Source organism: Oncorhynchus clarkii, chromosome 1 (genome assembly GCF_045791955.1).
Source record: "Oncorhynchus clarkii lewisi isolate Uvic-CL-2024 chromosome 1, UVic_Ocla_1.0, whole genome shotgun sequence".
Classification (NCBI taxonomy): Eukaryota; Metazoa; Chordata; class Actinopteri; order Salmoniformes; family Salmonidae; genus Oncorhynchus; species Oncorhynchus clarkii.
Window position 1 is genome coordinate 15,996,191 of NC_092147.1, and position 25,796 is coordinate 16,021,986.

At 42.7% G+C, this 25,796-nt stretch overlaps 1 protein-coding gene across 1 annotated transcript in view; it reads left to right on the plus strand.

Annotated features, from left to right (window-relative positions):
- Nucleotides 1–23,976: 23,976 nt before the first annotated feature.
- Nucleotides 23,977–25,796, plus strand: part of LOC139375295 (3',5'-cyclic-AMP phosphodiesterase 4C-like) — a 55,983-nt gene continuing 54,163 nt past the window's right edge. Inside the window, exon 1 of the mRNA XM_071117148.1 lies at nt 23,977–24,262. Within this exon, the coding sequence (XP_070973249.1) occupies nt 24,177–24,262 (86 nt within the window). The 5' untranslated portion in view covers nt 23,977–24,176. The remainder of the gene's footprint in view (nt 24,263–25,796) is intronic.

The following is a 25,796-nucleotide window of genomic DNA, read 5'->3' on the forward strand; positions in this document are numbered from 1 at the left end:
GCCCCAAGGCACGGAGAACATTACGTTAAGTAATTATTTGACAGAGCATCCTGGTGGACTTTTCTTGGTGGAGAGAGGCAGCTAAAAGGTCAGAACATCGGAGCATCCCCAGCCGAGTAGAGGGGACGGGGTGTGTACGCCCACGGCAGCATGAGTGAGGCACTCTGGGATAGCGTGCCGCTGTTGGAGGTGCTCTCCTCCCCCAGCGGTGTCGGTGCCACCGCCCGAACCAAGGTAACGATACAGTACTTTACAATACTTTACTGTACAATACTTTAGAATGAGAGACTTTACAATAAGATACTGTAGGCTACCATACTTTACAATGAGATGCTTTAGCGTACGATACTTTACAATACTTTGCGGTACGATACGTTACAATGAGATACTTTATTGTCCATTTGTCAGAGCTGTCTTTCTCAAATGGTGGGTTGATTCCTTGGGTACTGGCTGAAGACTTGATTGTTTAGATTAGTTTTGTCGGATGGTGCCACAAGGAAAGTTGAAAGGTTTTAGATGGGTCACAGCGCAAACCAGTCTCCTGTTTTTCTGCACATCATTGTATGATGCCAGATAGTTATCCCTTTTGAATTCCCTATGTGATGCTTAGGAAGTCAATTCAGGAGACTAATAGTTAATGCAATAGGGCTTTGTTTTGTAGTCGTCACACTTCTAGAGCTCTTTCTGTTCCACATCATGTAGTTGTCATGGGATTTGCTCACTAACACACCCTCCTGGCCTGGTCTGAAGGTAACTCCTGAGTCTAAATCATGGGTTAATGTTTCTGTTGACGTCTCTTATGTTGGTGTCTCAATGAAGTCTTTTGTTTGTAATGCTACAGACAAGCCTCTCGTCTTCTGCCTCAGGTGTTCAGTACTGTTCAGCAGGACAGCCATAGGTCAACACTGTGCTCTGTGTCTGATGTACCGATGCCTTATCCACTTAGCAACCTGGCTAAACAAAAGCAGAGTCACCTCTCTTCACTTGGGGGTGATTTTTAATCTGTTTCTATTATGGGCTTACTTTGTTGTTACCCGTGATTGCATATGGTGTGCCTCTGATGTCAACACAGGTGGGATGCCACCGGCCAAATCATACTTACTGTTCAATAGCTATACAGATCAAAGTATTCTCAAGTAGAACTTAAGAGTTTCAATAGCTATGGATAGAAGCCTTTCCAAAACAGTTAGCAGCGTTATTTTCTGGCGGTCGGTGACGTCAAAGATGAATTTACCATGGCCAGGGTCATGACCTGCAGGTCATTAGGGAAACTTGAGGAACCCAATAGCGTGACCCAAACCCTATAAAACCTCTGTTTACATAACATGCTAGACCAACTCCCCTCAACTAATGATTTGCGTTCTGTGACCTTGTCCCAATTTTTTCTTCTTCATTCTTGTACAAAATTGAGAGAAATGCATCCTTCATGTGATTCATCACTCATGTATGGAGAAACACAGAGTTTTTTTTTAATGGGTTAAAGCACAACATTTTTTATATTTTCAGCTCTAACTAGTAATGCATTTCCCAGAAAGTGTGTTTGTAATCCAATAATTGCATAATATATCAGTTATTGTTAATACAACTATTTTATTTGTTTATTAAGGGAAGGTGGTGTTTGTGTAGGCCGGGGGGAGTTGTAATTTTGTCAACAAAGCAGGATGATAGAAATATTATGGCAAGTTTTCAAACTACTGGCAGTTTCTTTAGGAAGATATATAAAGTGATCTGTGCATTTGAACAACAGCATAAATACCTATTATTTTGCATGTAAAAAACATAATCCTCACTGATGCCACTGTTTATAAAAGATTACCAACTATTTAGAATGAGCAGCCAGGTCACGAGTGAGTGCACCGGTGACAAGAGAAAAGGCATGATATAACTGGGGATAGCCAGCAAAATGTCAAAAAGCACAATGAGCTAGCCACACTTCCGTGTTTAAGACATTAGTTCAGGCTTTAAATTGTCATGTGAGCTTGGAAACTACCGGTAGCTAGCTTGCCCGTAGCTATCTAGCTAGCCAACTTGCTTATCGAAGGTAACTGGTTAATTTGACCTGAAAAAATCTAACTATTTCTGAATGTTCCTCAAAATTACTGTAGCTGGCTAATTTGATTGTACTGTTTTAGTCCACACAAAATGTCACCCTGTCCACTACACTATCTATAATTTAAAAGAACGGCCAGGGAAACAAAATACGGTGTTGCAAATTGGGCATTCACAGAACATTGCTTTTATTTGTCCAACCAGGTCTGTGAGAAGCTTTTTGCTAGTGTATCCCTCTGTCTTTTGACTGTTGTTGGATGTGGATGTCCAGAGGGGTATTACTGTAACGGTCTTCTTGATGAGAAGGAGAGTCGGACCAAAATGCAGCGTGTGGTTTACGATCCATGTTTATTAATAATACGAAACACGAATCTCCAATACAATACTACAAAACAAAACGTAACTAACGTAACGAAACGAAAACCTAAACAGCCTATCTGGTGAAAAACACATAGACAGGAACAATCACCCACGACAAACTCAAAGAATATGGCTGCCTAAATATGGTTCCCAATCAGAGACAACGATAAACACCTGCCTCTGATTGAGAACCACTTCAGACAGCCATAGACTTAGCTAGAACACCCTACTAGCTACAATCCCCATACATACACACCACATACAAAAACCCATGCCACACCCTGGCCTGACCAAATAAATAAAGATAAACACAAAATACTTTGACCAGGGTGTGACAATTACAGAAAGATGGTTTAACAAATTCAGAAGTTGCTGAACATATCTGGCTTGTCTTAACCAAATGAGCGCAGATCGGTTGACCTGACAACTGGCGCGTGCACGCATGTGTGTGCAACATTCAAAGAGGTCCTCATGTTGATGGCAGAATTTGTTTTATATATGGAGTCAAAAGACAAAGCCCAATATTTCACAAGTCTAGAACAACAATCGTCAAACAACATAGAACAAATATGTTCACATTGTAGCGGTATTTATTAGAGAGGGGTAAAGAAAGATTTTGTTCGGGCGCCAGGCAGGTATTGACCATGCCGAAAGGAAAATAGTAGAATAGAGAGAGTACCACTACCAGACCCACACACATCAGCAGAAGAGACTGTCTAGGGTGTAGTCTGTTTACCAGATTGCCAGTGGAGAGAAAAGAGAATACACACCATATAAAACCCACATCACAGCACAGGGGTAACCCCACCAAGATTATTATAATAATAATAATAATAATAATAATAATAATAATAATAATAATAATAATAATAATAATAATAATAATGGCAGAGCAATTGAACAGCAACTTCATACAAGAAAGAACCCAGTCATCAACAGAGGATTTGCAATAATCTGTATTATCTTCCAGTGGAGGAGTGCAGAGGGTATGAATGTGGGGGGTGTTCTTAGACAACAAAGGCCTTAAAAATATCCACAATCTTCTCGGCCACGTCATTAGTACACCCCACCTCAATACAGTTCAAATAACAATACACAACTTACAAGCAACCTCACGTTTAACTAAAATGTCCACCCAAATACTTCTGTCAGGGCAATAATAGTCCAGCTCTAATGAACTTCAATGGGAAGTGCATTTGAAAAATAGAAAGTCTGGTTGCAGGGTAAAGCACTGGAACAATAGCGGGAAGAGAAAGAGAACAAGAGAGATCTTAGCTGTGGTCTTCAGGCGTGCCGGTGTACTGTCTGACTGTACGATGGTTTGTGTGTCAAAGCTTTGCAACAATGTTGCTACTAATCCATGCGATCCATAACCGGTGCGGACCTAGAACGGTCACACCGATGATTGAGTTAAATACTTTATAAACTACACACGCTGAAAATAAACCAAACTTCTGCAGCATAGCACCCACAATCAAGCTGTCACGCCAACCGAGAGCTCCTCCCCAAAGAGCTGAAAAAGCTGTCTTTATTTCCTCCTTCCTTACTGGTGATGCACTCTTAAAGTAGCAGCGCACGGTGAAGGCTCCGTGCAGGATTTCGCCACACTCCTCCCCCCATGAAAAAACAAAGCCTGTAGAAACAGAGAGGATGCAGGCTTTGACAGGTTCATGTTCCTGCTACTCAAAACCAGGGAAGTCCTCATCATTAGAGTCCCAACTGCTGCACTACACGGTATGGACCTTTCCATCTTGGCAGTGAACTTCTTAGACGCCTTTGACATATGTGAACGTACCCATACACGAGACTGGGGTGGGAAACACACGTCTCATCTATGTTTGTCATAGTTTCTCAGCTGTCGTTGTTTGGCTTTGGTTTTGCTGGCCTCCACTCTGGCTAGCAAGGTGTGGTGGTGTTGTTGTACGGCATCAAACGCTGGGCAGTCAGGTGAACCATTCGAACTTAGCAAGACTCTGTCCATCGGACCTTTTAGTGGTCTTCCCAGGTGGAGTTCGGCGGGAGTGACCCCAGAAGTCACCTGCACGGCAGAGTTCAGTGCAAAGCAAAATTCCGGAAGATGCTGATCCCAACTTGTGTGCTGATCCCCCACGAATGAAGCAATCATCCCCTTCAGGGTTCGGTTTACCCTCTCGGTCAGGTTGGTCTGAGGATGGTAGGCTGTGGTCCGCTTGGCAATTACACCCCAGTAGGTACAGAGCTCTTTGTATATTCCTGATATGAACTGCGGACCTCGATCAGAGAGGATTTGGTGTGGAATTCTGAATCTGCTAAAGACCTCCCTTCGCAGAAATAGAGCAATGGCTGTTGCAGTGGCTTTGCGGAGGGGAATCAACTCCACCCAGTGTGTGTAGTAGTCCACTACCACCAATACAAATTCATTCCAGGTCCCCTGGCTGGGAGGAAAAGGTCCCATGAGGTCAACACCCAACATTTCATTTGGATGGTTCACCACGGTCTGCTGCATTTTCCCAGCAGGTCTGCCAATGTCTGGTTTGTATTTCTGGCAGACTTCACACTGCTGTACAAACTTCTGGATATCAACCCACATGCCTGGCCAGTAAAACACCTCTTGTAGTCTTCGTTAAGTTTTAAAATCTCCAAGATGGCCACTCATGGGATTGGCATGATAAATTTGGATTATCTGGTCACTCCAATGTAGAGGGATTGAAGACGGGGTAATGGGTGTATTCCATCTCCTCTTTGAGTTTTTCGATACACTTTATCCTGAATTATGCTGAACTTATCATTGAAGCGACTCTTTGAGTCTTCTTCAGACATACTCTTGTGGATCGCCATGATGGCAGCGTCCTTCTGCTGTGCTCTCCATACACTCATCATCCAGAGGAAAGGAATCATCCAGACATTTAGCGGTAGTATAAGTGCTGCACAAGGGAGGACAAACATTGACAGTCTCTGTAATCTGTTTTTTTTACTCTGTAAAAACTGAGTTTAAATGTATTTGGCTAAGGTGTATTTAAACTTCCGACTTCAACTGTAAGTTGTAGTAGCCCAATTACAATAGTAGGCCCATTCCATAGCCAATGTAGGATGAATCTTAATGTTGTGCCTTTCATGACTTTCACAGACAACAATGTGTTCTTTGTTTAGTTGTAACCCCTTGGGAGTCACAGATCATCTGACAAAAGAAGTAAGGAAGATCATTGAATTGAATGACTTTCTAAAAATGATTTGGTTTGGTGAAAGTGTAGGATATGTGTCCATCTATAGCACCAATGACGTTTGGAAAATCTGCAGAATGAATTAGGCTATTTATAATTTGTATCATGTTGTCGAGGTTTATTCATTTGAGATTAACAAGGCATCGCTGGCAGTCAACTGAGCATTTGCTGTATGGGTAAATTCTGATATAAAATGATTTATTCAACGTCCAATAATTTGTTCCCTTTGTTAAGCATGGCGAACAATGCAGGCTCCGATGTCAAGTGGATTTTCCAAGAAGGGACAGGCTGTAGTGGCAGACAAGAATCTTGATTGGTGGTTAAAGTCCTGTATTTATTTAAATCAAATCCAATTTTATTTGTCACATGCGCCGAAAACAACAGGTTTTCACCTTACAGTGAAATGCTTACTTACAAGCGCTGTAACCAACAATGCAGGTTTAAGAAAAAGTAAGTTAAGAATAATTAAAGAGCAGCAGTAGCAAGGTTATATACAGGGGGGTCCAGTTAGTCGAGGTCATTTGAGGTAATATGTACATGTAGGTAGAGTTAAAGTGACTGAGCTTAGATAATAAACCGAGTAGCAGCAGTGTAAAAGGGAGGGGGGGGGGGGGCAATGAAAATAGTCTGGGTAGCCATTTGATTAGCTGTTCAAGAGTCTTATGGCTTAGAAACTGTTAAGAATACTTTTTGACCTAGACGTGGTGCTCTGGTACCGCTTGCCGTGCGATAGCAGAGAGAACAGTTTATTTTAAAAACATTTTAATGTTTTTGTTTAAAATATACATGCATGCATACATGCATACAGTGGGGCAAAAAAAGTATTTAGTCAGCCACCAATTGTGCAAGTTCTCCCACTTAAAAAGATGAGAGAGGTCTGTAATTTTCATCATAGGTACACTTCAACTATGACAGACAAAATGAGAAAAAAAATCTGTGCGTAACATGGAGGAATGGGCCAAAATACCAGCAACAGGAAAATAAGTATTTGTTCACCTACAAACAAGCAAGATTTCTGGCTCTCACAGACCTGTAACTTCTTCTTTAAGAGGCTCCTCTGTCCTCCACTCGTTACCTGTATTAATGGCACCTGTTTGAACTTGTTATCAGTATAAAAGACACCTGTCCACAACCTCAAACAGTCACACTCCAAACTCCACTATGGCCAAGACCAAAGAGCTGTCAAAGGACACCAGAAACAAAATTGTAGACCTGCACTAGGCTGGGAAGACTGAATATGCAATAGGTAAGCAGCTTGGTTTGAAGAAATCAACTGCGGGAGCAATTATTAGGAAATGGAAGACATACAAGACCACTGATAATCTCCCTCGATCTGGGGCTCCACGCAAGATCTCACCCCGTGGGGTCAAAATGATCACAAGAACGGTGAGCAAAAAATCCCAGAACCACACGGGGGGACCTAGTGAATGACCTGCAGAGTGCTGGGACCAAAGTAACAAAGCCTACCATCAGTAACACACTACGCCGCCAGGGACTCAAATCCTGCAGTGCCAGATGTGTCCCCCTGCTTAAGCCAGTACATGTCCAGGTCCGTCTGAAGTTTGCTAGAGAGCATTTGGATGATCCAGAAGAAGATTGGGAGAATGTCAGATGGTCAGATGAAACCAAAATATAACTTTTTGGTATAAACTCATCTCGTCGTGTTTGGAGGACAAAGAATGCTGAGTTGCATCCAAAGAACACCATACCTACTGTGAAGCATGGGGGTGGAAACATCATGCTTTGGGGCTGTTTTTCTGCAAAGGGACCAGGATGACTGATCCGTGTAAAGGAAAGAATGAATGGGGCCATGTATCGTGAGATTTTGAGTGAAAACCTCCTTCCATCAGCAAGGGCATTGAAGATGAAACGTGGCTGGGTCTTTCAGCATGACAATGATCCCAAACACACCGCCCGGGCAACAAAGGAGTGGCTTCGTAAGAAGCATTTCAAGGTCCAGGAGTGGCCTTTCCAGTCTCCAGATCCCAACCCCATAGAAAATCTTTGGAGGGAGTTGAAAGTCTGTGTTGCCCAGCAACAGCCTCAAAACATCACTGCTCTAGAGGAGATCTGCATGGAGGAATGGGCCAAAAATACCAGCAACAGTGTGTGAAAACCTTGTGAAGAATTACAGAAAACGTTTGACCTCTATCATTGCCAACAAAGGGTATATAACAAAGTATTGAGATAAACTTTTGTTATTGACCAAGGACATTTCTAAGTGACCCCAAACTTTCGAACGGTGGTGTTCAAAAGTTTGGGGTCACTTTGAAATGTCCTTGTTTTCGAAAAAAGAACCACATTTTTGTCCATTAAAATAACATCAAAGTGATCAGAAATACAGTGTAGACATTGTTAATGTTGTAAATGACTATTGTGGCTGGAAATGGCTGATTTTGAATGGAATATCTACATAGGTGTACAGAGGCCCATTATCAGCAACTATCACTCCTGTGTTCCAGTGGCACGTTGTGTTAACTAAACCAAGTTTATCATTTTAAAAGGCTAATTGATCATTAGAAAACCCTTTTGAAATTATGTTAGCACAGCTGAAAACTGTTGTTCTGATTAAAGAAGCAATAAAACTGGCCTTCTTTAGACTAGTTGAGTATCTGGAGCATCAGCATTTGTGGGTTCGATAACAGGCTCAAAATGGCCAGAAACAAAGAACTTTCTTCTGAAACGTGTCAGTCTATTCTTGTTCTGAGAAATGAAGGCTATTCCATGTGAGAAATTGCCAAGAATCTGAAGATGTCGTACCACACTGTATACTACTCCCTTCACAGAACAGGTCAAACTGGCTCTATATAGATTAGAAAGAGGAGTGGGAGGCCCCGGTGCACAACTGAGCAAGAGGACAAGTACATTATATTGTCTAGTTTGAGAAACAGATTCCTCACAAGTCCTCAACTGGCAGCTTCATTAAATAGTACCCACAAAACACCAGTCTCAACGTCAACAGTGAGGAGGCGACTCTGGGATGCTGGCCTTCTAGGCAGAGTTGCAAAGAAAAAGCCATATCTCAGACTGGCCAATAAAAAGAAAAGATTTAGATGGGCAAGAGAATGCAGACACTGGTCAGAGGAACTCTGCCTAGAAGTCGCATCTTCACTGTTGACATTGAGACTGGTGTTTTGCGAGTACTATTTAATGATGTTTGCACACGTTCTGGTTTGACAGATCTCGCCAAATCAATTATGCTATCTGGAATACCCCTCAGGTCAGATCCCAGGCTCCCACTGACTGTTATGATGATTTATTTTCAAGTGAATTGCAATTTTCTATTTAGCACCGTCTGTTGAATACCTGATAGAGCCCCCCCCCCCCCACACACACACACTCTGCTGCTGAAATGGTAGTAGTTAACTGGAAAGCAAGTTTTGAATAATATGTTTTTGTAAGAGTAAAATGTACACAGATTTACAGCACTTTCATTATAATTTTACACATAATCCAAGAATTGTATAATATAGAATATGTGATTTATACAACTAATATTATTTTTATTCTATTACCAATGGCAACTGTGGCACCACCCCTAATGGACAGGTTAAGATTCTCTAAGAAAATATATGCTGAAATTTCTCATGCATGTCAGTGCTGTTTTTTTTGGATAAAAAGTTAATTGTTTATCACATGTGAATAGTCCTGGAGTGTCCTTTTTCGAATGTTAATGTTTACATACTGTTTTACAAATTGTATATATGTATATACTGTATTCTAGTCAATGCTACTCCGACATTGCTCGCCCTAATAATTATATATTTCTTAATTACAGTCTTTTACTTTGAGATTTGTGTGTATTGTTGTGAATTGTTAGATACTACTGCACTGTTGGAGCTAGAAACATAAGCATTTTGCTACACCCGCAGTAACATCTGCTAAATATGTGTATGTGGCCAATAAAATTTGATTTGATTTGATGAAAGACCTGACTTCATCCAGTTTCTGGAAAGGTGGATTGGCAGTATAGGCACATGCATATTGTCAACATTTGCATATTTTCTTACATTATATAATTGTTTAATTTTTATACAAAAAAAATATTATATTTGTGTCTAAATTCAACTGGTTAATTTGGATTTAGATATAAAGAGAAAAAAAACATAGTAGGGTGTGGTGCCTGGTGTTGTATACTATTCTTGGGAATATATTTGTAAATACACTGCTCAAAAAAATAAAGGGAACACTAAAATAACACATCCCAGATCTGAATGAATGAAATATTCTTATTAAATACTTTTTTCTTTACATAGTTGAATGTGCTGACAACAAAATCACACAAAAATTATCAATGGAAATCAAATTTATCAACCCATGGAGGTCTGGATTCGGAGTCACACTCAAAATTAAAGTGGAAAACCACACTACAGGCTGATCCAACTTTGATGTAATGTCCTTAAAACAAGTCAAAATGAGGCTCAGTAGTGTGTGTGGCCTCCACGTGCCTGTATGACCTCCCTACAACGCCTGGACATGCTCCTGATGAGGTGGCCGATGGTCTCCTGAGGGATCTCTTCCCAGACCTGGACTAAAGCATCCGCCAACTCCTGGACAGTCTGTGGTGCAACGTGGCGTTGGTGGATGGAGCGAGACATGATGTCCCAGATGTGCTCAATTGGATTCAGGTCTGGGGAACGGGCGGTCCGGTCCATAGCATCGATGCCTTCCTCTTATAGGAACTGCTGACACACTCCAGCCACATGAGGTGGCTTTGTCTTGCATTAGGAGGAACCCAGGGCCAAATGCACCAGCATATGGTCTCACAAGGAGTCTGAGGATCTCATCTTGGTACCTAATGGCAGTCAGGCTACCTTTGGCGAGCACATGGAGGCCCCCCAAAGAAATGCCACCCCACACCATGACTGACCCACCGCCAAACCGGTCATGCTGGAGGATGTTGCAGACAGCAGAACGTTCTCCACGGCGTCTCCAGACTGTCACATCTGTCACGTGCTCAGTGTGAACCTGCTTTCGTCTGTGAAGAGCACAGGGCGCCAGTGGCGAATTTGCCAATCTTGGTGTTCTCTGGCAAATGCCAAACGTCCTGCACAGTGTTGGGCTGTAAGCACAACCCCCACCTGTGGACGTCGGGCCCTCATACCACCCTCATGAAGTCTGTTTCTGACCGTTTGAGCAGACACGTGCACATTTTTAGCCTGCTGGGGGTCATTTTGCAGTGCTCTGGCAGTGCTCCTCCTGCTCCTCCTTGCACAAAGGCGGAGGTAGCGGTCCTGCTGCTGGGTTGTTGCCCTCCTACGGCCTCCTCCACGTCTCCTGATGTACTGGCCTGTCTCCTGGTAGTGCCTCCATGCTCTGGACACTACGCTGACAGACACAGCAAACCTTGCCACAGCTCGCATTGATGTGCCATCCTGGATGAGCTGCACTACCTGAGCCACTTGTGTGGGTTGTAGACTCCGTCTCATGCTACCACTAGAGTGAAAGCACCGCCAGCATTCAAAAGTGACCAAAACATCAGCCAGGAAGCATAGGAACTGAGAAGTGGTCTGTGGTTATTACCTGCAGAACCACTCCTTTATTGGGGGTGTCTTGCTAATTGCCTATAATTTCCACCTGTTGTCTATTCCATTTGCACAACAGCATGTGAAATGTATTGTCAATCAGTGTTGCTTCCTAAGTGGACAGTTTGATTTCACAGAAGTGTGATTGACTTGGAGTTACATTGTGTTGTTTAAGTGTTCCCTTTATTTTTTTGAGCAGTGTAGTTTGTTTTCTTTATCAGCCTGGTATAAAGGGGTACTTCAGGATTCTGGCATGCTAGTAGATACCCCTAGACTTCATTGCGCTAACGCTAGTTAGCATTGGCTCACGAAAATGCAGTGCCTTCAGAAAGTATTCACACTGCTTTACTTTTTCCCCATTTTGTTGTGATATGAAGTGGGATTTAATTGTACATTTTTGTCAATGATCTTCACAAAATACTCTGTCAAAGTGGATTTAAAAAAATAACATTTGTAAAAACAATCATGAAAAACAAAACACTATTTTCATTACATAAGTATTCAACCCCCTTAGCTAATACACCCAGTTTTTCTGGTAAATTCTCTAAGAGCGTTCCACACCTGGATTGTGCAACATTTGTCCATTTAATATTTTAAAAAGTATTTAAGCTCTGTCAAATTGGATGTTGATCATTGCTAGACAGCCATTTTCAGGTCATAGATTTTTAAGCAGATTTACAGTGCATTCGGAAAGTATTCAGACCCCTTTACTTTTTCCACATTTTGATACGTTTTGTTATGTTCCAGCCTTATTCTAAAATGGATTAAATAGTTTTTTCCCCACTCATCAATCTACAGACAATACCCCATAATGACATAGCAAAAATACGTTTTTAGAAATTGTAGCAAATTTATGAAAAAAATCTATTATATCACTGAAGTATTCAGACGCTTTACAGCCTTGAGTCTTCTTGGGTATGATACTACAAGCTTGGCACACCTTTTATTTTCTCCCATGCTGCCACAACCATTTCTCCCATTCTCCCGTCTGAATACTACACCATAGTACCCTCCAAACTCGTCATTAAGCTCGAGACCCTGGGTCTCGATCCCGCGCTGTGCAACTGGGTCCTGGACTTCTTGACGGGTGGCCCCCAGCAGGTAAGGGTAGGAAACATTTCCACCCCGCAGATCCTCAACACTGGGGCACCACAAGGGTGCTTTCTCAGCCCTCTCCTGTACTCCCTGTTCCCCAATGACTGCGTGGCCATGCATGCCTCCAACTCAATCATCAAGTTTGCAGACAACACTACAGTGGTAGGCTTGATTACCAACAACGACGAGACGGCCTACAGGGAGGAGGTGAGGGCACTCGGGGAGTGGTGTCAGGAAAATAACCTCACACTCAATGTCAACAAAGCAAAGGAGATGATCATGGACCTCAGGAAACAGCAGAGGGAGCAGCCCCCTATCCACATTGACGGGACAGTAGTGGAGAAGGTGGAAAGTTTTAAGTTCCAAAAGTTCCACCCACACAGACAGCGTGGTGAAGAAGGCGCAGCAGCGCCTCTTCAACATCAGGAGGCTGAAGAAATGTGGCTTGTCACCAAAAACACTGGTACGGCTACTGCTCCGCCCACAACCATAAGGCTTTCCAGAGGGTAGTGAGGTCTGCACAACGCATCACCGGGGGCAAACTACCTTCCCTCCAGGACACCTACTGCATGACCGGAACTAGAAGCACAAGCATTTCGCTACACTCGCATTAACATCTGCTAACCATGTGTATGTGACAAATTTAGATTTGATTCGTCTCTGCAGATCCTCTCAAACTCTGTCAGGTTGGATGGGGAGCGTCGCTGCACGGCGCCTCCAGAGATGTTTAATCGGGTTCAAGTCCAGGCTCTGGCTGGGCCACTCAAGGACATTCAGATACTTGTCCCAAAGCCACTCCGGCGTTGTCTTCGCTGTGTGCTTTTGGTTGTTGTCCTGTTACAAGGTGAACCTTCGCCCCAGTCTGAGGTCCTGAGCGCTCTGGAGCAGGTTTTCATCAAGGATCTCTCTATAATGAATGCACCGTTCATTTTTTTCCTCGATCCTGACTAGTCTCCCAGTCCCTGCCGCTGCAAAACATCCTCACAGTATGATGCTGCCACCACCATGCTTCACTGTAGGGATGGTGCCAGGTTTCCTCCAGATGTGATGCTTGGCGTTCAGGCCAACGAGTTCAATCTATTATTGCACAGAGAGTCCATGCAACTTATTATGTGACTTGTTAAGCAAATGTTTACTCCTGAACTTATTTAGGCGTGCCATAACAAAGGGGTTGAATAGTTTCAGCATTTCATATTTTATTAATTTGTGAAAATGTTGAACAACATTTCCACTTTCACATTATGGGGTATTGTGTGTAGGCCAGTGACAAAAAATCTTAATTTGATCCATTTTTAATTCAGTCCAACACAAATGTTTTGGGAAAAAGTCAAGGGGTGTGAATACTTTCTGAAGGCACTGTACCTCTAGCTTCTTTCATACTGGACACAGAGACATACAAATGGTATCCACAAGTTCATCAGACTGGGGAAGTAGATGAATGGCCTCATTGCCAAAATCTTGAAGTAATCCATTTAAGTTGCCTCTAAGAGCTGATCCAAGGTCAGTTTTAAGGGTTTAACCCCTAACGGCTGAGGTTAAGATTAGGTCTAGGTTTGCTGAACCCACATCAGGGTTTAGAATTTTTTTGTCGTTGTTGCAATCCATAAAAGTATGGAGTCAAAGTAAAAGGGAATGATCTGTGTTTCCTTGCCAAGATTAACAACCCAGTTTAGGTTCATTACACAGAGGGGCCTACCTCGACATCAAGTTTAAAGTTTTATTAGTCATATAAAACTCATTGACGGGGCTGCAGTGGAACAGGTTGAGAGCTTCAAGTTCCTTGGTGTCCACATCACCAACAAACTATCATGGTCCAAGCACACCAAGACAGTCGTGTAGAGGGCACGACAAAGCCTATTCCCCCTCGCGAGACTGAACAGATTTGGCATGGGTCCTCAGATCCTCAAAAGGTTCTACAGCTGGACCATCGAGAGCATCCTGTCTGGTTGCATCACTGCCTGGTTGCATCACTGCCTGGTATGATAACTGCTCGGCCGCCGACCGCAAGGCACTAGAGAGGGTAGCGCGTACGGCCCAGTACATCACTGGAGCCAAGCTTCCTGTCATCCAGGACCTCTATACCAGGTGGTGTCAGAGGAAGGCCCTAAAAATTGTCAGACTCCAGCCACCCTAGTCATAGACTGTTCTCTCTGCTACTGCACGGCAAGCGGTACCGGAGCGCCAAGTCTAGGTCCAAGAGGCTTCTTAAAAGCTTCTACCTACAAGCCATGATCAGCTAATCAAATGGCTACCCAGACCCCTCTTTATGCTGCTGCTACTCTTTATAATCTATACATAGTCACTTTAACTCTACCTACATGTACATATTACCGTAATTACCTCGACTAACCGGTGCCCCCGCACATTGACTCTGTACCGGTAGCCCCTGTATATAGCCTCGCTTGTTATTTTACTGTTAATCATTTGTTACTTTTATTTTCTATTTTTTACTTAACACATCTTTTTTATTTTTGTATTTATTAAGTTCTTAAAGCATTGTTGGTTGAGGGCTTGTAAGTAAGCATTTCACTGTTGTATTCGGCGCATGTGACAAATAACATTTGATTTGATATGTACAGGATACACATGGTATACACATATACGTCCAACTAAATGCTTACTTGCATGTTCCTTCTCGACAATACAACAACAATAAGAAAAGTTAAGAATACAAACATAATGTAAATGGTTCAATAGAATACAATATCTTATTTTTTAGCATAAGTATAATACAGGAAGGCACAATTGTTTTTTTTAAATGATATTGCCACAAGACCCCATACAAAACCTTGAGATGTCATAGCACAGTATTTGGCTTGAAACCTTGACTTGAAATCAAGGTGCACGTTCAAGCAACAAGGGCAGGAAAACTGACTACATTTGTGTGTCAGGAAAATTGGCATTAAGCAGATGATACACGCACAAAAGCTAGCGGCTGGTATCAACGTCAAAGAAGATAAATCAAGTCTCTGACAGTGCAGGGAGTGTGAACTGTGAAGCCTTGCAGAAGATAAACTCAAGAGGGATGCATCATAAAGGTATGTGTTGGCAGCCGAGCACTTTCTGCGGTTGCCGCTCAAGATTTAGTTTAAGCTCATATTCTTTTCTTTATTTCTTATTGTTGCATTGTCGAGAAGGAACCTGCAAGGAAGCATTTGGTTGGAAGATGTATACCATGTGTATCCTGTACAAACGACTAATAAAACTTGAAGAGAAAGTACTTCAGATGAGATGCAATTGTCTAGAGGACTTTAGATTATCCTGCGCTGGCCAGATATTCACCAGAAGTACAGTAGCTACAGTCTTTACGCGATAGGGCTGATTTATGTTGTACTGTAGTTATGATGGCTGCCTTTGTATTGCATACCTCTGATACAGAACACACCTACGAAGTCATTTATGGCGTTTTATTTTCTGACGTAAATCCATGTAATGATGACATCTTAATTTTCGCAAAAGAGGCTTCTTACTAAAAGAGGCTTTCTTACTCTGTAGGCCTACACCTTTTCCAGTTGGTTGTCCTTCCCAGATTTGTCCGTTCTTGTCTGTCAAGAGTTTTACAGATTTTGCACATATTCATTCAGTTTGCTGTCACACTCACAGTGGCCAGACTGGACACACACCTTGCACTTGCTGTGACAGACTCATAGACTCAGACCTAGCAAGAGGACTGCACACACACCTCTTTGATGCACTTAGTCCCCCTTTGTCTGGAGCAATTAATCATACAGAGGGGGTTGATAAACAAACTAGGTTCATTATAACCAAACATGGACTAATGTGGAAAACTCCATAACATAAGACTGCCCTGGTTATAATTGACTAACAGTCATGGAAGACAAATACATTTTTCTATAAAAGCCTATGGTGTGTGTGTGTGTTCTGTCTGGTCCCCTGATTTTAATATCTAGCCTCCCATGTTCTCTTCTGTATCAGCTCCAGCCAAGCCTACAGACCTCCCCACTCTCTGTCCCACTCAGACTGTTTCCACGCTGCAGCTGAGTGACAGATCGATGAGCACATGTTTGGGTGTGTTTTCATGCTTTAATGAGGCTGTTTGATGAGGGCCTAAGGGGTCTATAATGGGTTGGGTCTGACCCAGGACCATGCAGGGGAGGGGGCACAATCTGACGCACTTTGACACACTCCAGGACACCCCCAGTCCACTCCTGATAAGGGTCACTTAAGTGTCAAATTCTTATTTTAGAATTTAGCTGTCCCTCTGGTCTGTGTTGTATTATATGTACTCGTGGCCTACCGATATGATGTTTTTTGTATCCTGCCCAGATGCAGTGGATAGGAATGAGCTCGATAGTGAACTACCAGAGAACATACACACCATACTTTAAACATTACAGGAGAGTTGGCTACAGTTTATTTCCAAAAATAAAACTTATTTTGTACTCCCTAACCACAGAATCGGTTAGAGATGTTCTTGCAGGGCCACAAAGCTGTTGGGAGGCCAATTAAACCAAACATTCCCTGCTGAACTTTTTAACGACCCAGCTCATTGGAAGTGAGATCTCGCTCCTTATCCCCCAATCACCTGCACAGAGGTAGATGTGATTCATTGGGAGATTGTTGTCAATGAAAATTTCTAACCTGGGCGATCAAACACTGTCATTTAACACTCAAATAAAATGTTATTGGTCACATGCGCCAATTACAAAAGGGGTAGACTTTACAAAAGGAAATAGTAACACACTAAAAACAATAACGAGGCTATGTACAAGAAGTACCAGTACCACGTCAATGTGTAGGGATACGAGATAATTAAAGGTAATACATTATATACATGTGCGTATTTATTAAGGATCCCCATTGGCTGCTGTCTTCCTGGGGTCCAGCACAACAAGGCAGTCATATACAATACAAAATATTGAATCACATATTTCATAACACTGTTCACAACACATTAAGTGTGTTCCCTCAGACCACTACTCTACTACCACATATCTACAGTACAACACAAAATCCATGTCTGTGTGTGTAGAGTGCGTGTGTTAGCGTGTGTGTTTCTCTTCACAGCACCCACTGTTCCATAAAGTGTATTTTTATCTGTTTTTTCGATCTGATTCTGTTTGTGGCACCTAAACACGACTGGACAGTAGTCCAGGTGAGACAAAACTATGGCCTGTAGGACCTGCCTTGTTGATGGTGTTGTTAAGAAGGCAGAGCAGCGCTATATTATGGACAGACTTCTCCCCATGTTGTTGCATCAAAATGTTTTGACCATTACAGTTTACAGTTACATTACAGTTACCATTACTCAATTTCCACATTATTATCTCTTGATAGCTATTAGCTCTTGATCTTCAAGAATAGGACTTGGAAATATCAAATTGTTTTACCTGAGCATAACCGCAAAACTAAGGACTTATTAGCAAGCCCTACTTTGTTGTTTATGAGTTTGTTGTCATGGAAGACTGATTGGGCTCATTGATTCAAGTTGAAAAGTACATGCTGCCCTCATGGATTGGCATGCTTTGCACACTACTGAAAAGTGCTATTTACATGTGAAAAATTTGACAAATGCTGCATTTGCCATAGGCCCATTGTTTACCTTTTAGTAAAGTGAGTAATTGACACTTGATTTATTGCTAATATGCAGCTGTTTAAAGGGAAAATCCACAGATGAAACAATAACAAAACGGTTGCCCTGCCACTGTTTTGGTACAAAGCTGAGGGATGGACCTGGAGAAATGTAACCACTCTCAGATAAATAATCAGAGCTATGGATGCAAGGACTGACCATCCATGATATCACAATTATTGTTTTAACCATGTAATGAGGCTATACAGTGTTTGTTTACATTTACAATGTTTACAAACATTGGAGGAAAACAAGCTTATATTTTGGGTTCTCATGGAGTCTGACAGATGAACTAAGTTTATTAGAGTTACCAGCCTCAGAAATTGCATACCAAACAAATGCTTCACAGAGTTCAAGTAACAGACACATCTCAACATTAACTGTTCAGAGGAGACTGTGTAAATCAGGCCTTCATGGTCGAATTTCAGCAAAGAAACCACTACTAAAGAACAGCAATAAGGTGGCGCTCCAAGTAGCCGGGGACTTTAATGCAGGGAAACTTAAATCTGTTTTACCAAATTTCTATCAGCATATTAAATGGGCAACCAGAGGAAAATAAACTCTGGACCACTTTGCAGATGCAAAGCTACAGAACTGTTTGGCTAGCACATACTGGAATATGTTCCGGGATTCCTCCGATAGCATTGAGAAGTACATTCATCAATAAGTGCATCAATGACGTTGTCCCCACAGTGACCGTACGTACATACCCCAACCAGAAGCCATGGATTACAGGCAACATCCGCACTGAGCTAAAGGCTAGAGCTGCCGCTTTTAAGGAGCAGGACTCTAACCCGGAAGCTTATAAGAAATGATGCTATGCCCTACAACAAACCATCAAACAGGCAAAGCATCAATACAGGACCAAGATTCAAATCGTACTACACCGGCTTCGACGCTCGTCGGATGTGGCAGGGCTTGTAAACCATTACAAACTACAAAGGGAAGTACAGCCGAGAGCTGCCCAGTGACACGAGCCTACCATACATTCTAAACTACTTCTATGCTCGCTTCGAGGCAAATAACACTGAAACATGCATGAGAGCACCAGCTTGTTCTGGAAGACTGTGTGATCTTGCTCTCTGCAGCTGATGTGAGTAAGACCTTTGAACAGGTCAACATTCACAAGGCCGCAGGGCCAGACAGATTGCCTGGATGTGTACTGCAAGCATGCGCTGACCAACAGCAAAGTCACTGACATTTTCAACCTGTCCCTGTCCGAGTCTGTAATACCAACATGTTTTAAGCAGACCACCATAGTCCCTGTGCCCAAGAACACTAAGGTAACCTGTCTACCGACCTGTAGCACTCACGTCTGTAGCCATGAAGTGCTTTGAAAGGCTGGTCATGGCTCACGTCATCACCATTATCCCAGAAACCCTCGACCCATTCCAATTTGCATACCACCCCAACAGGTTCACAGATGATGCAATCTCTATTGCACTCCACACTGCCCTTTCACACCTGGACAAAAGGAACACCTATGTGAGAATTCTATTAATTGACTACCGCTACACTGATCCTCTACACATGGGCCGCTCAGGGGTGTGTGCTCAGTCCCCTCCTGTACTCCCTGTTCACTCATGACTGCACAGCCAGGCACGGCACCATCAAGTTTGCCGATGACACAACAGTGGTAGGCCTGATCACCGACAATGACGGGTGGTGCCAGGACAACAACCTCTCCCTCAACGTGATCAAGACAAAGGAGATGATTGTAAACTACAGGAAAAAGAGGACTGAGCACGCCCCATTCTCATTAACGGGTCTGCAGTGGAGCAAGTTGAGATCTTCAAGTTCCTTGGTGTCCAGATCACCAACAAACTAACATAGTCCAAGCACACCAACACAGTTGTGAAGAGGGCACGACAAAACCTATTCCCCCTCAGGAGAATGAAAAGATTTGGCATGGGTCCTCATCCTCAAAAGGCTCTACAGCTGCACCATCTAGAGCACTGGTTGCATCACTGCATGGTATGGCAAATGCTTGGCCTCCTACCACAAGGAACTACAGAGGGTAGCGCGTACGTCCCAGTACATCACTGGGGCCAAGCTTCCTGCCAGCCAGGACCAGGTGGTGTCAGAGGAAGGCCCTGAAAATTGTGAGACTCCAGACACCCTAGTCATAGACTGTTCTCTCTGCTACCGCATGGCAAGCGGTACCGGAGTGCCAAGTCTAGGTCCAAGAGGCTTCTAAACAGCTTCTACCCCCAAGCCATAAGACTCCTAAACACCTAATCAAATGGCTACCCAGACTATTTGCATTGCCCCCCCCCCTCTTTTACACTGCTGCTACTCTCTGTTGTTATCATCTATGCATAGTCACTTTAATAACTCTACCTACATGTACATATTACCTCTCCTAACCGGCACCCCCGCACATTGACTCTGTACCGGTATCCCCCTGTATATACTCACAATTGTTATTTTACTGCTGCTCTATAATTACTTGTTTCTTTTATTCATTATTCTTATCTGTATTTTTTAAAACTGCATTGTTGGTTAGGGGCTCGTTGTACAACACCTGTTGTATTCGGTGCTTGTGACTAATACAATTTGATTTGAAGAAGAAGAGACTTACTTGAGCCAAGAAACACGAGCAATGGACATTAGACCGGTGGAAATCTCTCCTTTGGTCTGATGAGTCCAAATTTGAGATTTTTTTTTCCAACCACTGTCTTTGTGAGCGCAGTGTAGGTGAACGGATGATCTCTGCATGTGTGGTTCCCACCGTGAAGCATGGGGGTGTAGGGGTGCTTTGCTGGTGACACTGTCAGTGATTTATGTTGTATTTCAAGGAACACTTAACCAGCACGGCTACCACAGAATTCTGCAGTGATATGCAATCCTACCTGGTTTGAGCTTAGTGGGACTTTAATTTTGTTTTTCAACAGGACAATGACCCAAAACACCTCCAAGCTGTGTAAGGGCTATTTGACCAAGAAGGATAGTGATGGAGTGCTGCATCAGATGACCTGGCTTCTACAATCACCTGACCTCAACCCAATTGAGATGGTTTGGGATGAGTTGGACCGCAGAATGAAGGAAAAGCAGCCAACAAGTGCTCAGCATATGTGGGAACTCCTTCATGACTGTTGGAAAAGCATTCCAGGTGAAGCTGGTGGAGAGATTGCCAAGTGTGAGCAAAGCTGTCATCGAGGCAAAGGGTGGCTACTTTGAAGAATCTAAAATCTAAAATATATTTAGATTTGTTTAACACTTTCTTTTGTTTGGTACATGATTCCATATGTGTTATTTCATAGTTGTGATGTCTTCACTATTATTCAACAATGTAGAAATTAAATGAGTAGGTATGTCCAAACCTTTTACTGGTACTGTGTGTGTGTATATATAGATCGATCGATAGATCATTTATAAGTCCAAAAATGGATGTAGCAACTTCTGCTATCAAATGTGTGTGAGTTTGAGAATGTGTCCATTAGGCCTATGGATTTATTACATGTTTTATCAGCAAGAATTAAAAGCCCCACTTTTATTCCATAGTCTGGTATCCACACTATACAGCTGTTAGAGTGCATTTTTCACTGGCTGTCCACTAGTTTCAAAAACAATGATTGATAGGTAGCTTAAACTTCTTGAATTCAACCATTATTGGGTTTAAATACACATTTAGATTTGTGAACAGCCATCCACAACAACCACAAATAGCTTAATAAGAGTGCAGCAGTGTGAGTCATATTAATGCGCTATGTAGATATCAATAATAAGTTATATCCGTATCACCGTAGACTACACCACTGCTGTCATCTGTACCTCCCAGCGTTTATTCAAGTTGGATAATCTTTGAATCCTGACTGCAGTCTCACAATTGGGAGACAGCTTGGACCGTAGCCTACATAAACCTATTCTTGCTCTTTTTCCGCGATCCATTGAACCCAATTGGTGTGTCATCATAGTGTCTGATTTGTGGTCAGACTCACTCAGGTGGAACAAACTTAAACCTGTACCTTTTTTCAATGCTGATTTGAATGTCATTGAGAAAACACAAACATCCTTTCTGAATTTAAATGTAATCCTCGAAGTAATCATTTTTAAAAGTATCTCTAATCTGATTACAATATTTTTGCTGGTAACAGATTACAGTTACTGTTTTTTTGGTAATCCCTTAGATGTAATTCGTTAAACCCTGGGTTTAGGGTAGGGGTAAAAGTGACTAGGAAATCAGAATATATATATATAATAAACAGAGTAGCAGCGACGTGTGTATGTTGGAGTGTCAGTGTAGTATGTGTGAGTGTGTGGGTAGAGTATAGTGAGTGTACATATAGCCAGTGCAAGAGAGTCAGTTCAAAACAATTTAAGATAAAGAAATAAATAATGAAGGGTGTCAATGTAAATAGTCCAGGTAGCCATTTATTAACTGTTCAGCAGGCTTATGGCTTGGGGTACAAGCTGTTCAGGTGCCTTTTGGTCCCAGACAAGGCGCTCCGGTACTGCTTAATGTGCGGTAGCAGAGAGAACGGTCTATGACTTGGGTGGCTGGAGTCTTTGACCTTTGACTCTAGCCACCTGTAAGGTGTGTAGTGCCTAGGAAAAAGGTGAGGTCAGGGAGTAGGTTGTCTTGTTGTTGAGACAGAGGTTTTGTATCGTACAAGGCTCAGGGGCATTAGCCTTTGTCAGCCCAATCCAGGGTGGATGATGATTACTGTGGCATTTTATTGAGCATCTGCAGCTACTGTAGCGTGAGAACGATCAGAGCCAACATGCCTGAGTTTGCCTGTCCTATGAAACTAAACTACTGGGTTTGCAGGCTTTTATTCCAGCCCTGGCCTGTCTGTGGCACAATGTAAAAAAAAGTCTGTCTCAATTACAGTCTCATCTATAGTACAGCAAATGTGTTATGTACACATGTTGGTGGACTGGCTTTGTGCAAGAGTGACATTGCGTATGTTGTGGGTAGTGGTTTCCTGAGAAATAAGCCACTTTTTTGTATTTCCTAACTACAGGTCTTGAAAACTTCCTGATGTTTTTATCGCTGTTTTTATCCCTGGGTGCAGACTCTACGTATGCTTTTCATGTGTGTGTTTCAGTGTGTGTGTTGTCTCTCTCTCTCTCTGTCTCTGTCTCTGTGTGCACCTAGAAACTCCACCTGAGTACATATGAGTGCACCCTCACCCCCTGCTACCCCTTATTCGTGGAATCCAACAATGCACCATGTCATTACTTAGCTGTAGGGGGAAGGAAGCCACATTGGGAGGCATGTCGATCCCACATGTCGGCCTTAACTAGACTAGGGCTGCCAGGAGAGAGTGCGAGATAGAGAGCGACCTGGAGTTTTACTGGAGTTTTCTATTCACTATAAACATTTTCTCCATGCGCCTTTTTAATACGGTAGGTGTGCAAGTTATACTTTTGACCATTTTGCAACCATCTCCAACTTTACCATCTGCTTCTGGCATACTCAATGAAGTCTTGGATTTTCCTTTCCTCAGAAGATGCCAACGCTGCCGCAGTTTCTTGAATCGAATTCCTTCTTTACTGAAAGGTTTTGTTTTCAGTCTCTTTCACTTTTACTGTTGATATCCTCCTGAAAAGCTGAAAACGGTTGTGGGGACTTGTATGGGCCTTGGTTGCAGCCCCCACAGCTAGCACCTCTGGGGACGGAGGAAGCTCTCCCACACTGCGGAAAGAGGTCAACGCTTGCTCTGCCCTCCTCACTCGTTCCTCATTCCCTTCTTTTTCTCACATTGCTGAAGGTTACTGGATCATGGAGGATTTCCCCTTTCTGTAGAGACAGATGGAAAGACAGAGAGGGACTGTGAGAGACTTTGTTTTAAGAGCTGACATTTTTATCTTTCAAGGACTTTCTACAGCAGTTCTATTTAAGAATCCGTCTCTGGAGTTTGGAAAACAGAAGAGACAACCTCAAAATGGAATGCTAATACAGCTATTCAAGAAGTCTATCTGAAGCACTGACTGAAGACCGCTGGTCTTGTTGAGACTTGCATAGCCTACAGCACTTGGGACTCCTTTATTTTCTGCATCTCCCCAGCCTCTCCCCTTCTCATGACCTACAGTTACCCCAGTATCCTGGTGCGTCAGAAGGGCTTGCGTACTTTCTTCCCCTCCACCTGGCTCTCCCTGCCCAAAGGGCAGCACACCTGTGATCGGGGGGCTGGTCCGGGGACACCCACCTACCCACCCACCGCTCCCTGGGTCTTCCCAGGCAGTAGCAGCATGTGGTGGCTACAACCCTGGCAGGAGAGCCCTTCGGAGAGGATGAGCTCCATCTGAGCTCCACCTCGTCTCACAGCTGTTGTGGGTGTGTGGAGCCTCTCTTTTTGTTGTCAGCCCAGCAAGTCATACTGTAGCAGCCAGAAGCTTTGACCCACAATGAACAAAGATCACCGATTTCCAAGGAAAGGGAGCCTGTTTGGCTATGGCCCAAGCAGCCACGGTCGGAGACACTCCTGCTTAGGGTATGTATGTAGGACTGGATCTTGTATGGGGTATGTGATTATCTTGAGTCTTTTTTACGTTTTTATATGGCCTTTATTTTTTGCACTCAATCCAAGCAGTTGTGGTTTCAGACTAATCATAATTGTTTTGTTATTGTCATATACAGCAGGTTAGGTGCAGCGAAATGTGTTTATGTCCTTCTGGTTCATGTACAACATGACTGCACAGCAGTACAATTACTTTACAGAAGTTTATCCAACAGCTTTTAGTTTGAGGAAGCAAATTCGTTTTTCAAACAGGCACACTTTTGCCCAGTGGACTTCCTGTTTTGGGGGGTTAAATGGAGCAACTACATTTATTGTAACATGTTCAGTTTCAGAAATTACTGTTTTTATTTGTTTTGCAATTTTTCTCAATCGCGTACAAGCATTTTTTTGGAACAATTTTGTTGATTTTCAAAACATAGCTCAAAAGATATAGAACTCTGTACAGTAAATGTGTTTTCAAAATGTAGTTGCCTTCTCAAAACATAAATACAAGAAAACATAACAGTTGAAGTCGGAAGTTTACATATACTTAGGTTGGAGTCATTAAAACTCGTTTTTCAACCACTCCACAAATTTCTTGTTCACAAACTATAGTTTTGGCAAGTAGTTTAGGCCATCTACTTAGTGCATGACACAAGTCATTTTTCAAACAATTGTTTACAGAAAGATTATTTCACTTATAATTCACTGTATCACAATTCCAGTGAGTCAGAAGTTTACATACACTGAGTTGACTGTGCCTTTACACAGCTTGGACATTTTCAGAGAATGATGTCATGGCTTTAGAAGCTTCTGATAGGCTTATTGAAATTATTTGAGTCAATTGGAGGTGTACCTGTGCCTACCTTCAAACTCAGTGCCTCTTTGCTTGACATCATGGGCAAATCAAAAGAAATCAGCCAAGACCTCAGAAAAACATTTTTGTAGACCTCCACAAGTCTGGTTCATCCTTGGGAGCAATTTCCAAATGACTGAAGGTACCACGTTCATCTGTACAAACAATAGTATGCAAGTATAAACACCATGGGACCACACAGCCGTCATATCGCTCAGGAAGGAGACTCGTTCTGTTCTGTCTCCTAGAGATGAACATACTTTGGTGCGAAAAGTGCAAATCAATCCCAGAACAACAGCAAAGGAACTTGTGAAGATGTTGGAGGAAACAGGTACAAAGTATCTATATCCACAGTAAAACAAGTCCTATATCAACATAACCTGAAAGGTCGCTCAGCAAGGAAGAAGCCACTGCTCCAAAACCGGCATAAAAAAGCCAGACTATGGTTTGCAACTGGGGACAAAGATCGTACTTTTTGGGGAAATGTCCTCTGGTGTGATGAAACAAAAATAGAACTGTTTGGCCATAATGCCCATGTTTGGAGGAATAAGGGGGAGGCTTGCAAACCGAAAAACACATCCCAACAGTGAAGCACGGGGTGGCAGCATCATGCTGTGGGGGTGCTTTGCTGCAGGAGGGACTGGTGCACTTCACAAAATAGATGGCATTTTG